Below are 15,888 nucleotides of genomic sequence, written 5' to 3'. Positions count from 1 at the left end.
TTAGAATAAAACATTTTTTGCAAGACACTGCTGTTAACTTTAAGCAGTTGCAACCCTTTTTAGGGCATTAAAAAATTACTTAGGAAATTTTCATCAAGTAAGCGTTATATAATTATGTGCACAGAACATTTCAGTATTTGACAGGGGACCTGTCACTCTAATAAATAAAGCTAAATAATGATTCCACAGAAGAGGAATCCTAAAAGTAAGGAAAAAGAAAAAGACCGCACCACTGATTTTAGCTCTATATAAATCCGGTTGCAAAGTTATTGCAAGTTATATCATCAATTAAACCATACTCAGTAAGTGGTTGTACTCTATTTTTACTAGAATTCAATTTGGACACTAGACAGAGGTATTGAAGCAAGCATTTTAATTACAAAATTGTGTTTTGTGTAAGTAGAGCAAATAAATGGAAATGACACCAAAGAATGGCTTCTGAATTAACAAAAAAGGGCTAGTGAAGAGCCTCATAATGTATTATCTTAGCTATATTTATATAGACATATATATCTGTCTGTAACTGAAGACAATCTGTACAATATACTGCTCCTTTACAATCAAATAGGCAACCAGTTAATTGCCATAGCTAATCCAATCCACAATGTTCTGCCAAGAACTCAAATGAGAGGAGACTTTCCAGTGATCTCTGCTAAACCTATTATGGACACATATATATCTAGGTAAATCTTTCTGTTAATAGATTCATTTTAAGGAAGGTTGGCAGTATGTAAAATTGAATACATTGTTAACTATGGAGTACTATGTAGCTGTAAAGCAGATAGGAGATACTGTCACTTCTCATGTAGTAGGGGTGGAGAACTGCCATCTAAATCCATAGGAAGCAGGTGTATTCCATTCCAAGGTGAGAAATCTCCTGTTGAAAAAACCAATGGATGATAAGGATTCATTATAAGACATTTCCATATTTGTTCCACCGTGAATTGGCCAATGCAAACAAGAGAGCCACTGTATGGTTTATGATTTTTGAAAATTTTAATTTATTTACATATTTGTATCCCAATAAAGAACATATAAAATAATGTTTAATAATACATTCTCTTACAGAATCTAATCCTCGAATCCGAATGGGAAAAAATCTGATTGGAAACGAAAATTTTGCGATTTTTATTCGCCGCTGACGCGGGTTTTTCATATTTTGCGTGACTTTTTTGTCGCCGTCACGACTTTATCGTATTTTGCGCAATTTTTTTGTCGCCGTTGCGATTTTTTATTGAGCAATTGTAAACGGCGGAAAAACAAATCCGAATTTTTCGCGACGGCGACGAAAAAGCCGCGGAAAATATATGATACAGTCGTAACTGCAACAAAAAAGTCGGGCAAAATACGGAAAAATCGCGGTGGCGACGAAAAAGTCGCAAAAATACAGATCATTACGAAAAAAACGCATTTGGACGATCGTGGATTAGTAAATGTGCCCCTAGGTGTATTAAAAAAACAACTGTTGTTTTTGCTTTAGTATTTAGTATAGATCAGTGCTGTCCAACTTATCGACGATTATGTCTCATGCAGTGCATTTGAGGGCCAGATTATATTAAAATGATGATTTCATACTGTCATAGTATATGTAGCCCTGAGGCAAATCTGGGGCCATAAAATCCTTTAAAGGGACACGTCCAGCTCATGGGCATCCAGCTGGTCTATGAACTGCAATAACCTTGAGAGTATCAGACCTTGTAATTAGGGATGCACTGAACCCAGTTTTTTGGGTTCGGCCGAACCCCAGAATCCACCCCGGTGGATTTGGCTGAATACCAAACCGAATCCGAATTAGCATATGCTAATTAGGAGCCAGAAGAGTTAAAAAAGGGTTAAACCACTCTGATATTTAACCCTACGAAATGCTAATTAGCATATGCTAATTTATGCTGTTCAGACAGGACCGTGGATTCAGCCGACACCGAACCCTGCCAAAAAGGCTGAATCCTGTCGGAATACCAAACCAAATCCTGGATTCGGTGCATACCTACTCGTAATATATGACAAAAGTTTATGGTAGGAAAAAGACTGCCTTTAAATGGTAATGTGCTGATTTTTATATACACACGAGCACAAAAATCTCACAGTAGCAAAGGTTGGGCAAATAACTGAAAATATATATCCATCTTGGATGGCTTCTATCTAAAAATGATTGTTGGCAGATTCTGAGGACAGGTTGAGAAATGCACTATTTCAACTTACATGTAAAATATCGGTTGATAACTTGAGTTCTGGTTCTTTTTCCAGCTTGTGTGTTCTCCTCTTCTGAAACTGGCGGAACTGGGGGTGGAGCCTCAAGATCATCAAGAATGTCAACATGCAAATTGCGACTGACTGCCAAGTTATGTAAAATGCAACAAGCCAGGATGATCTGAGCTCCTTTTTCTGGTGAATACTGCAGTACACCACCTGATCGATCTAGACACCGGAAGCGACTTTTAATAGATCCAAATGTACTCTCAATGATGGAGTGAGCTAACTTGTGCGCAGCATTATACTGTTTTTCTGCCTTGGTTTTGGCATCCTTGACAGGTGTTAGTAAGTATTCCGTCAGAGGATATGCATCATCACCTGGAAAGCATAGTAATTTATTTTGCAATTTACTCAGCATTTCTTGCAAAACATTCCTCTCACACAAATGTATTATTATTCAAAGTAAACTCAGGATACAAAACATTTATTTTAAACTGTCAGTGCTGAAACCCAGTTCGAAGCCTTTCTGGCCAAACAACACATTTCATTTCTAAACTGATCATGTGTCAATATGTAGTATTCACTTAAAAGTCTATGCTGAAATTGAAAAATACATCATTTATTTATCATGTAACATGGGCAAAAATATGCCTCTGTCAAATAACCCAAAATGTCTAGTGAGATGTTCATTTTAACATTCTACTTTAGACTAATAAAGCTATTTGGTTGTTTTGGTAACTGGATCTGGCAAACTTTGACTCATACAATAAGTCAATTCAAGTGTGATCTGTATGTATGGCACCAGTTGGGATCCATGCAAAATGCTAAACAATTATTTTCAGGTTTAAGTTTTAAATTAATTTTACTTACCCAGTATCCAACCTTCTGGTAAATTTCCAGATGTCAAAATTGAGTGCAAGCTTGAATGCTTTAAAATATAAGAATCGTGGGTTGATCCAGGATAACCAGCTACCAAGTTAAGAATCCGCATGTCAGATGCACACACCATCTGGACATTCAATGAGTGAAAATTTTTACTGTTTCTGTAAATGTCTTCTGTAGGAGGGGACAGAGCAACATGAGTACAGTCAATTACCCCCATGACATTGGGAAATGATGATATTTTGAAAAAGCCATCTTTTATTGTTTTTAATGCAGCTTTGTCTGATGGAAATACAATATATTGTGGAGTAAGTTTATTTATGGCCTTTAACACCTGTGTTAGATGTCTGCTGAAACTGGGCTGGGATATCCCAGAAAGTGCAGACACTGTACCTTGAAATGATGCTGAGGCAAAATAATGAAGGGCACTTAGTAATTTCACCATTCCTGGGACAGCATGGTTTCGCTCACAGTTAGGTTCAATATCTTGCTGGATTTGTTCAAAAAGCTCCAGTATAACTTCTGTGCTGAAGCGGTACCTGGACCGAACTTCTTCCTCGTTTAAACCAAACAGGGATACTCTTGGTCTAAAAATACGTTCTCTGTGCCTCTGATTTGCATTGGAATCTTGCTGCAAAATGTCTTCCTGTGATCCTTGTTCGTGTATGTGAATCATGGCATGCAGGTCCATTACTGGACTCAAAACTATAAGATGTAAAACAATGTTAAACAAGTACAGAAAATGATATGCCCTATTTGGGGTTTCTTTGTATTAAAATGAGGACATAGTTAATTTGCCTTTTTATTCCATGCCCCTTTAAATGAGTCACCTAATATTCCTGTTTTAATTATTCATGAAAGTGGGTTGTGCTATGTTTTTATATAGGTCCCCACAAAGATAAAATACCTCCAACTTTGCCTCTATGTGTACTTTTCCTATGGCAGTCTTGGGAGAAATGTCAGTTTACATAAATAATATAGCAGCCCATGTTTATTTCTAAGAAAGCAAATTTGCACTCAAAATGGCCTTAGTTCTTCAGCTCAATTAAGTCACATATGTCAAGGTTTGCATTAGGTAACATGAAATTCAAAGCATAAGGCTGAAGCTGAAACAATCAACATTCTTAAGATTTGATCTAATACTGAAGTAAATCCAGGATTTGGTACATCCCTAATTTATACAGAGCAGATTTTTTTCACACAATAAAACATTGTCAAGGAACTAGAGATTCCAGCTAATTTTAACCATGCACTACACACTTGTTTATACCTGTCAGCCCAAAATCCTCAACACAACATGTACAGCTCTAATGCCTCCACATACCCTGCATTACAGTAAATTTAAAGTCCCCAAAGGTGTGACTAATCTTTTTTGTGTAGGGTTAAAGTTTTGCTGGCAATTCAGGGAGCTGTGTACTGGAATATTTCTTCATTGCATATACAATCTAACCCTGAAGAACAGTGCATTGTCTAAACAGAAAAATCATACTCTCTATATATACAAATATGTAGTGAAGCAAATGTTTTTTTTTAACATGGTGGGGGCATGCTCTACAAAAAAAGCCAGAAGCATTCTCTTTGGGTTTGCTATATAGAAGTCTTTGGAGTGCACCACAGCCAAATAAAAGCAATATGTCAACTCCCACATTTTATATAGATGTGTATGAATATATAGATGTCCAGAATATATACATAGATATATATTTATAAAACTGGAAAAATGCTGATGCACGCCAGAAATGTTTACAAAAAAATATTCTGTTTATTGGATTAGATATATATATATAGATGTACTGAAAACAAATGTTCTGTTAGGCAATAAAATACGGACTAGTATTTTGCCAATTAAAGGCAGAAAAAGATAAATATCAAAATAATAACGAGATATGCATACTTGGTTTTCTATAGACCAGAAAAAAATATTTTTCGATTATAGAGATTATTAAATTAAAGGATCAATAGCAATCTCTAAATATCAGCTTTTCTTAAAAGGAAAAAGCTTTCAAGATGCCTGCATAAAACCATCACACATTGGTACTGATATGAGAGGTTGTTATTGTGGATACAAACATTTACAGCAGCTTTGAAAACATTATATCAACCCTTTTCCTCATTGAATAACTTGAAATAAATGACTTGTGCTGCCTGTCTGTACTACTGACAATATTTTTTTTATTAAATTGTGTACATAAGCGCCATTGTTCCTATTTTATATTGCTATAATGATGCTATCTTTTCCTTTTCCATAGTCTAGCTGACTAAAAAAACCTTCCTTTTTATGCAAAGAGACTGCATGACGCCTTAGAAAGCAGCCTGATATTTACATAACAGTGGAGAAATCACAAGGCTATTTCTCTCACTCTTACGTAAAGGCATTTTATAGTAACCAACATATGACTAATGTTAGTTAGTAAATCCATAATCATTAAGTTATCTTTCTCTAGCAGGTTAACATGCTGCTGAGAGGACAAAGCTTCTCCGTGCATCAGAATCTGCATGCAGAATCATCCACTCTCTGCATAAGTTTGTCTACAGGGACAAGCAGGCTATTGAAACAAACATTAATTGTGCTGTGCATGCATGAATACTATGTTCCCACCTGCTTTGATCCACGAACACTAAGATATTTCACTTCCTCTGGTCTCATTTCCCCCAATAGCTCCACCCTCTCCCACAACCTTCTCCTGGCTTAACCCCCTGCTTCCCTTTTTAGCCAGACTGATGGGATGTCTCCTTTTGTTAACAGAAAGCATAATGTATTCCAGATTGCTGCTTAGGGATTTTTCAAAGACACAACTGTAATGCCTAAACACTGAAGTGAGCTTAAAATAACCTGGGGTGAGATAGCAATGACCAGCAGATTACAAAAATAAATGTATAGTGAAATAAGGATTTTTTTTAATAAAAAAAAAATACACACACACAAATATAGAAATGTGTTAAATGTTGCCTGCTTTTGATTTTTTTTTTCTCTTGACAGTTCATGAACACAGTAAAACTAAAAGTCTTAAACTGTTATTTATACTCCATATGGTACACCAAATATAAAAGATAATAGCTATAACCCTTAACACTTCTACTTCAGTTATTCAGACATCAATAATTAGTGATGGGTACTGAGGAGTTTGAGCCACCTTGGTAATTACTAAGGTTCAAGTACCTAATATTTTGAATTAAAGAGAAAATTTATGTTGTACAGCTAGAAAGTTTAGGCACCGCAGTGAAATCTTTTAGTGCCCCCTCCCATAGGACACTATGGCACAAATCTCTTAAGGAAATGTCTTTATTTTCGCCCTTTTCTCCATCCTGCCTCTTAGTTAAACTGAAGAAACTGCTTGGGTGAGTGCCAAGATATTTTTGAAACTTCTTTGTTGAAGACCTAGAAATCTAGAATAAAAAATATATAATTATTACCCCTTAGGAATAAAATATTACCAAAGGAAAGGTGCCATGTGCTGCATTACATCTATACCTGTGTGTGAGTGTAACCAGAACGGTAGTAGCTCTAATGTCAGCTGTTAAAATAAATGACTATTAAAAAATGAGATTTTACCTTTTGAACAGTGTTTCCTATCAAAGAATACTGCTTCTGAAAGGCACTGTTCACTTTGGCTGACATGATAACAGCATTGTATTGCTTCATTCTGTTCCATATAATGCCAATAGTGTCATCTTGGTACAATCATGGTGAGTGATCTAGTTACACAATTGGCACCCTCTTTCTTAGCTGTAAATACCACCATCTTGGCAACCCCACAATAGAGCACTGCAACATTGAGCTGCTATTTTGTGGAAAGGGGGTCCAACATTTTACTTGCAGGAAAAACACTATAGTTAATTGCATCTTCTGCTAAAGACTAAAACAGGTAGCAACAGCAGTGCTTCAATTAGACCCACAAACAAGTACTATGATATAATATAGTACTGACACCAAACCCACCAAAAGTGGGCTTGGTTCCCACTTGGTTCTTCAATACTCCTCAGTATCCGCATTCAAATGTAGGAATGAAAAAACAGGGAGAGAAAGGGGAGGAGTTTTTAAAGGTGACATATCATCTAAAAATTAGGACTGTACCAGTGAATTATACTCCTCTAAATATAGGATTGTGCTTAAAAAAAGTTTTGGACAGATTTATTGAGAAATTCCCTCAAAACCCTTCTAGTCCCGCCCATCTGTTTCACTTCCTGCTGGATGAATTCTCTAGATGTGCAGGTGGGCGGCTCTTAGTCTCACTGTAGGATAGGAACCAGTAGGCAGCTAGGCTGACCTGATAGGGAACTGAAGCACCATATATTATTCATAATTGCCTACAAAATTTTTTCATTTATCCAACATGTTTCCTTTAACAACGGAGTGATTTATTAGTAATTAATAAGAACACAGACAAATCAATTTTTTGGGGTGCTAGGTCAGTTCAGGTTTAGCACAATTTTTACATTCGTTCACACCCACATTTTTTACTGGTTGTTTGTCACATACAATTTCATGTCATATTAACAGCCAACAAGTGAATTTTGAAGTAAATGGTAATCCAATGCCCCCTTTTGGTACATGGCTTATAATACACTCCACCTAAAATGCAGAAAAGTGCATTTCCTCAGTAGGTGTCTGCATCTGTATGTATATCTTTATTTATATACCACTCCTTGTAGTGTGGAAGACAGATGACATTTTAAGGAGGATGAAGGAGGGCTGACTTAGGACGTAGGACTCCTGAGCCCTGATAACTAAAGCCTACTAACAGAAAGGAGCAGAATGGATCACATGTGCATAAGGTTCAGGAACACTTGTTCTGATAACCACACCAGACCTGACACAGAGAACAGGTGTAGGATAAGCAAATTCCTGAGGGTTGTCCAAATATGTGTAAGGTGAGGCCTGGATTGGACAACTTTCTACTGGCCAATAGTGCACTGGCTGATAAAACTTTAAAACCTGCCTATAGACCAACTAACTGATATCCACTGTACATAGATAGCAGTTTAAATTGCAGCACCAGCATTAATGTACTAAAAATTGCACAAAATGTAGGTGCTAAATTACACTAGAGTTGTCAAAGCCAACCAGTTAGCAATAACCTTTAACCAATATATTACAAGTTAGTACATAAAAGTAACTGTTATTAGCTTCTCTGACTAAATGCAGTTGTGATATATAACCTCAATGTTAACCTATCCCCAAATACATCACAGAATATCCCTAACAAGCCTAGCACTGTGTGTCAGTACCTCATCAGTCAACCTCAATATTCTGCATCATGAGCTCCCGACCCCACAAGCCCTACAATCTCTTCCCAGTCAGCGTTCCGTTTTGCTTAAATAGTAATTTTAATTAAACATTTATTTCAATCTTAGTTTCCTTTCTGCATCATGTGAGCCCCCCCCCCCCGCTCTTTCTCATTCCTCCTCATTCATCCGCCATCATTAATCACCAAGTGGCTGTCTTCTTCTAAGGGCTTATAAATAAAGCATGGCGAAACATCCTCAGAAAGGACCGTCCCTCTAGTGGTTAGGAAATAGACGGTTCATATGGCAGTGAGCTAGTTCCTATCCCTAGAAAGGACCTAAATGCCTCTAGTGGTGAGGTCCCAGAACAGGATAGGAATTAGTCCATTCTATACTGACAAAGCTAAATGCCATCCAGTACAAGGACCTTCAAAGTAAGGTCCCAAATAAGGATAGAATCTAGTCTATTCTAATAGAGCTGGCTATTTCCCATCCTTGTAAAGGCCCACATAATATATGAATCTTTTGGTATGTTAAATAGATAGAAACTAATTTGCAACTCCTTAAATTAAATATTTTTTGAGATATTACTTAGTTATTCTTATATAAGATGTGTAAAATCCATCATCCTCTGTTCAGCTGTTTTATTGCTACTTCATATGAGGTCCAGTACAGGGATAGAAACTAGTCAGTTCATATATAAACAAGCTAATTCCTATCCTGTCTAAGGACCGTCCCTAACAGTAAAGGGACCATCTGTATTAGGCAAATACCTTGACAGGTCCAGTAAAGGGATAGGAACGAGTCCCTTTATATATGAACAAGCTAATTCCTATCCTGTATAAGGACCTTCTCAAACAGTAAAGGTACCATCTGTATTAGGCAAAAACCTGACAGGTCCAGTAATGGGATAGAAACTAGTCAGTTCATATATAAAAAAGCTAATTCTTATCCTGTCTAATGACCTTCTCTAACAGTACCAGTAAGGGACCATCTGAATTAGGCAAATACCTGACATGTCCAGTAACTGGATAGGAACTAGTCCCTTTATATATGAACAAGCTAATTCCTATCCTGTATAAGGACCTTCTCAAACAGTAAAGGTACCATCTGTATTAGGCAAAAACCTAACAGGTCCAGTAAAGGGATAGGAACTAGTCGGTTTATATATGAACAAGCTAATTCCTATCCTGTATAAGGACCTTCTCAAACAGTAAAGGTACCATCTGTATTAGGCAAAAACCTGACAGGTTTATATATGAACAAGCTAATTCCTATCCTGTATAAGGACCTTCTCTAACAGTACCAGTAAGAGACCATCTGAATAAGGCAAATACCTGACAGGTCCAGTAACTGGATAGGAACTAGTCCCTTTATATATGAACAAGCTAATTCCTATCCTGTCTAAGGACCTTCTCTAACAGTAAAGGGACCATCTGTATTAGGCAAAAACCTGACAGGTTTATATATGAACAAGCTAATTCCTATCCTGTATAAGGACCTTCTCTAACAGTACCAGTAAGAGACCATCTGAATTAGGCAAATACCTGACAGGTCCAGTAACTGGATAGGAACTAGTCCCTTTATATATGAACAAGCTAATTCCTATCCTGTCTAAGGACTTTCTCAAACAGTAAAGGTACCATCTGTATTAGGCAAAAACCTGACAGGTTTATATATGAACAAGCTAATTCCTATCCTGTATAAGGACCTTCTCTAACAGTACCAGTAAGAGACCATCTGAATTAGGCAAATACCTGACAGGTCCAGTAACTGGATAGGAACTAGTCCCTTTATATATGAACAAGCTAATTCCTATCCTGTCTAAGGACCTTCTCTAACAGTAAAGGGACCATCTGTATTAGGCAAATACCTGACAGGTCCAGTAAAGGGATAGGAATGAGTCCCTTTATATATGAACACGCTAATTCCTATCCTGTCTAAGGACCTTCTCTAACAGTAAAGGGACCATCTGTATAAGCAAATACCTGACAGGTCCAGTATAGGCATAGAACCTAGTCAGTTCATATAAGAACCAGCTAATTCCCATCCTGTCCAAGGACCTTTTCTAACTTAGTACAGGGACCATCTGTATTAGGCAAATACCTGACAGGTCCAGTCAGGGCCGCCATCAGAAATCACGGGGCCCCTCACAAAAAAATTTTCTGGGCCCCCCCTCCTCCCACGCCCTATCCCCCAATGGCCCCTCCCATCAGTACAAAGGACACACAGACATTGGTAACCAGGGCCCCCCTAAAACATTGGTGGCCAGGGCCCCCCCTAAAACATTGGTGGCCAAGGCCCCCCTAAAACATTGTTAGCCAGGGCCCCCCAGCATTCTCTAGTTACTCCCCTCCCAGGTCCTCCAGCTCCCCCCTACAGCATCCTCCAGAGTCCTTTCCAGCATCCTACAGCTCCCACCAGAATCCTCCAGCTCCCCTCCCCAGAGTCCTTCCCAGCATCCTCCAGCTCCCACCCCCCAAGCATCCTCTGTTTCCCCCCAGCTCCCTTCCCAGCATCCTCCAGCTCCCATAATAAAAAGGGATGAGAAGCCACTACAGGAGGATGAGGGATTTCTCAAGACAAACAGTAAAGTCGATGGGGTGGTAGGTCACTGTGCCAAAGATACAGTGACCCCCCCCTCCCCCCACTAAGGGGCAGAATGACCCACTGACATTCAGAGGCACAATGAGCCCCCACCTTACCCCATTGAGATTCAGTCACAGTGATCCCCCCTTACCCCACAGACATTGAGGCACAGTGCCTCCCACTCATCCCACCGATTCAGAGGCACAGTGACATTGAGGCACAGTAACCCCCCCAACTCCATAGAAATTAAGAGGCACAGTGATACACCCCCACAGATAATGAGATGCACAGTGATACCCCCCAAGGCCCCCAGAAAATCAGAGGAACAGTGATACCCCCAAGGCCCCCAGAAAATCAGAGGCACAGTGATCCCCCCCACCCCAAGGCCCCCAGAAAATCAGAGGCACCGTGATACTCCCACCCCAGAAAATCAGAGGCACAGTGATACCCCCCAGAAAATCAGAGGCACAGTGATACCCCCCAGAAAATCAGAGGCACAGTGATACCCCCCAGAAAATCAGAGGCACAGTGATCCCCCACAGAAAATCAGAGGCACAGTGATACCCCCCACCCCAGAAAATCAGAGGCACAGTGATACCCTCCCACCCCAGAAAATCAGAGGCACAGTGATACCCCCCCACCCCAGAAAATCAGAGGCACAGTGATACCCTCCCACCCCAGAAAATCAGAGGCACAGTGATACCCCCCCACCCCAGAAAATCAGAGGCACAGTGATACCCTCCCACCCCAGAAAATCAGAGGCACAGTGATACCCCCCACCCCAGAAAATCAGAGGCACAGTGATACCCTCCCACCCCAGAAAATCAGAGGCACAGTGATACCCCCCCACCCCAGAAAATCAGAGGCACAGTGATACCCTCCCACCCCAGAAAATCAGAGGCACAGTGATCCCCCACAGAAAATCAGAGGCACAGTGATACCCCCCACCCCAGAAAATCAGAGGCACAGTGATACCCTCCCACCCCAGAAAATCAGAGGCACAGTGATACCCCCCCACCCCAGAAAATCAGAGGCACAGTGATACCCTCCCACCCCAGAAAATCAGAGGCACAGTGATACCCCCCCACCCCAGAAAATCAGAGGCACAGTGATACCCTCCCACCCCAGAAAATCAGAGGCACAGTGATACCCCCCCACCCCAGAAAATCAGAGGCACAGTGATACCCTCCCACCCCAGAAAATCAGAGGCACAGTGATACCCCCCACCCCAGAAAATCAGAGGCACAGTGATACCCTCCCACCCCAGAAAATCAGAGGCACAGTGATACCCTCCCACCCCAGAAAACCAGAGGCACAGTGATACCCCCCACCCCAGAAAATCAGAGGCACAGTGATACCCTCCCACCCCAGAAAATCAGAGGCACAGTGATACCCCCCCACCCCAGAAAATCAGAGGCACAGTGATACCCCCCCACCCCAGAAAATCAGAGGCACTACATCAGAGTGCCAAGGGAGTTGGCGCGCCTGTGATTGGGTGGGTGGGTGGTAGGGCGGGCGCACGTGCCTGTGACGGGGGGGGGGGGGGGGTGGGAGGGCGGGCGCCCCTGTGAGTAAAAATCCTCTTGCTGCATTTTACATTTTGGTCATTTACCTTTAATAATAATGGCACCTACTGGACACAGAGGTGCTTTGCTGCACAGGAGAAGCTAAATCCTCTCCAGCTCTTCCAGTTATTCCTGTAACATTAAAGCATTAGAACTCAGTTTATACCATACTGTAAGTTTGCTCACAGTTGCCAATCAGAATTGAGCATTGGTACAATTAAAATGAGGACAGTGCACCCATCTATAGTGCATTGGTGTTATTCTCTTAGGAAGAAACCATTCTAATATTAACAATAATTTGTCAGATAAAGTTTGGTTTCATGTTGCTGGGGCTAATGACTATAGCAACCAGTTAATATTTTACATGTATGCACCACAGACACCTTAATGCAAAAGTGATGTTGCTAGTAGCAATGAATCAGCACTTAGCTTTAATCAGTCCTCTATAGGGCATCACCATAATTTCTGATCCACTGATTGAGATTCATCCTCTTCAGTAGTAAGAAACAGTAAATTAGGCCCTGTGTCTATAATAAGTAAAAGTGCCTGTTGGAGGCAGAAAGGGAAAATATAGTTGGGCTCATATATCAACACTGGGCATGATTACCCCTGGGCAGAATGTAGAACTATACAAATTTTACTAGTCACCAGGCATTACTGCCCAGTGTTGATAAATGCCCCTCTGCCATAGGAAACATTTAATGTGGGGCAAGGACAGAAAAAAACCAAGTATTGGTATTTATTCCATTACATTCAGTTACATGTTAATGTTGGTATATAAGAGCAGGGCAGGTACCTGGGAACAGAGGGTTAAAATTCTAAGAAGCCTGTCAAAACTGGGAACAAAAATAAAGTATTTTACGGTTTTGCAAATGTTGTCTTTTTATGGGGATTTCCAGTGGGAAAAGGTGTATATTTGCTGGCAGCCCTGCATACAGTAGCTGCCAAATCCTGGGTCTGTGTCTCCAGCCCTGCCAACCAGCACTAAGATTAAAGCCCATTTTTGGTGAAAGTTCTCCAAACTCACTAAAATCAGTCAAAGGAAAATCCTCTAGTCTGGGGGGTGCAGGATCCTACTATTTACCCCTTTTTTAAGCTAAAATGAGGGTTATTTGGCATAAAATCTCTCAGAAGTGGTGTGCTCTTACCTCTCAATACAGTGCCAACCAATGGGCTAAACCAACTGTCACAACCCTAGGTGTGAAGTCACCTCTCATCACATGACAGGTGCTGCTAAAGGGAAAGTACCCTAATGAGTCAGGTGTACAGTATATGGCATTTATGTGCAGTACACACAGAGCTTATTCTGCACACAGAGCATTGCTTTGTATGTGTGGCCTATTGAGTAAGTGCAGTTACTGTGCTGCCATATCTCTTGGCAAGATCTGCTCGCCATGGTTTCAGTCAGTGCTGCTGCTGTTGCTAAGTCTGGTGAAAACCAGCACTAAGATTAAATTGTTCAAAGCCCATTTTAGGGGGAAATTCTCTAAATTCACTAAAATCAGTAAAAGGAACAACATCCACTAGTCTGGGGGGCAGCATTCTACTATTTACACTCCCTTTTTTTTTTTTTTTAGGTAAAGTGAGGGTTACAGTATTTGCCATAAAATCTCTCAGAATTTTTCCCCCCTGCATTGTTCACACCAGACTGTAAACCCCATATTGTTCATCTGTTCATACCTCAGACAGACTGTAGGAGCTGTGCCAGCATTGTGTCACTATATGTACTGCCTGTCCTATCTGCCTGTGTGTATGGCACACACAGGCAGAATAGGGCAGGCAGAGTATCCATTTAAAGCGTACACAAAGGTAAGCAGTCACAGCAGCCAGACAGGTGGGGTGCCACACAGGGGGGGCCGCGGGCCACCAGTTGGACAGCACTGGTTTAAAGTAATATATGGAATTATACACCTGAAGAAGAAACACCATAGTTTATAAAAACATAAAAAAGTCAGCCCCAAGGAACAAAACTGCGATATGTATCAGCCAGCAAAGGCATCTAGATTTTACAATACATGTGAGAAGACTAAATCCTTTTGCATTTCAAAGAAACCTGGAAATGTTAAGACTATAGAATATATGATGCAAACATGAAAGCTCTGTGTGTAATTGATGGGACAAGTTGGTTTAAGCTTGTGGTTTTCAATATTTATCCTAACTATAAAGGGATGAGCAGATCACATTACAGATGCCTCAATGACAATTGAATCTGAATTTCATATCATGGAAGCAAGAAACCTTCAAAATATCAGCTTAAAATGCTGTACTGTTTCTACAATAATCAAGTTCCTTTTCACTGTCCCCCTCATCTCACTCTTAATGGTCTGTGTCGGAGTCAGTTGTTTTGAAATACATTTAGCTCTGATACATCGTCTAGGCCAAGGGAGTGCATGCTAAGGGTCAATCAAAATATGATTGCTCCATGTAGACATACAAACTGCAGAGAGGTATATACTGAAGAAGTAACTTAATTCAGAAATGGTAAAGCATATTTAATTGATGATTAGATTTAGAAAGTTTCTTATTTCCATTGGATGAAGATTATTTGACACTTTCATAACAGTTCCCCCTCCTCAGTTTTGTTGGGGCAATGACATTGTTCATTGGACAGGGAGTCAGTAGGAAGAATCAGGGCAGGATTTGGAATTTACCACTAAACAATGTAGGTCCAGTGTTGGACTGGCCCACAGGGATACCAGCTAAACTCCTGGTGGGCCCAGGTGTCAGTGGGCCCTCCTGCCTCTAACCATTTTGGGCTTAAAGGGCCACCTCCTGGGATGATAAAAATCACAGTCCACGAAAACAAACCAAGGGCACACATACATGTTAGCCAATACACTAGCCAATTAATGGACAGAGCCCTGTCTTTAACTCTCACACTTCTTTCTGTTACAGTTAGAGCTGCATTATTTCCTGTCAGCTGATCTTCGAGAGAGCGCACAGATCATCACAAAATGGTAGCAATATTTAGGGCCCGATTTATCCAGATTTGAGTTTAGAGCTTAATATATAAAAACCTGCCTAAGTTCTATTCATTCCTATGGGATTTTTAAAAGCGTATTTATCAAATAATCATTTATATTACTACTGGACTAAAACATTTGCTGCATGCTACTTTTTCCCCACCAAAAAAAAGTTTTCATCAAAAAGTTTGCTTGAGTTTTGCTACCTTTTTTTCATGCTCAAATTTTGATAAATTGGCCTCCTGTTGTCACGAGTCTTGGGCATACACTAAACCTAAACACCCACTGTTATAAAAATTACTACTAGTGGGGACTCCTGTTAAAGAAAATGGAATGGAATTTGCCCTCATATCCATCATTTTGTCATCATAACTTTTATAGAGGCAAGAAAAATTTCACGCCCAACTGGGGTAATGTAATGAACATTGCAAGGATTGCTGTAGGTATGGCAACCCATACTACCAAAGCCA

The 15,888-nt window shown here is 40.1% G+C and overlaps 1 protein-coding gene across 1 annotated transcript; it reads right to left on the bottom strand.

The window, feature by feature from the left end:
- Positions 1-307: 307 nt before the first annotated feature.
- LOC100127800 (putative nuclease HARBI1) lies at positions 308-5,748 on the bottom strand. Its single transcript, XM_002936452.4, has 4 exons — positions 5,675-5,748; positions 3,064-3,780; positions 2,203-2,571; positions 308-877 (listed from the first exon to the last, which is right to left on the bottom strand). Coding segments are annotated over exons 2-4 (1,074 nt in total). The 5' UTR covers positions 3,767-3,780; positions 5,675-5,748; the 3' UTR covers positions 308-875.
- Between the last annotated feature and the right edge of the window lie 10,140 nt (positions 5,749-15,888).

The sequence above is a fragment of the Xenopus tropicalis genome, chromosome 1 (assembly GCF_000004195.4).
Source record: "Xenopus tropicalis strain Nigerian chromosome 1, UCB_Xtro_10.0, whole genome shotgun sequence".
Taxonomy (NCBI): Eukaryota; Metazoa; Chordata; class Amphibia; order Anura; family Pipidae; genus Xenopus; species Xenopus tropicalis.
The sequence above is the reverse complement of the archived record's forward strand: the minus strand, read 5'-3'. Positions and strand labels throughout refer to the sequence as shown.

What these genes read in the sequence shown, in the direction of transcription:
- LOC100127800 (XM_002936452.4), bottom strand. Translation starts at nt 3,766, where the DNA reads ATGGACCTGCATGCCATGATTCACATACACGAACAAGGATCACAGGAA. An exon ending in ACCAGAAGGTTGGATACTGG is followed by an intron (nt 2,572 to 3,063) that starts GTAAGTAAAATT and finishes TATGCTTTCCAG; the next exon opens with GTGATGATGCATATCCTCTG.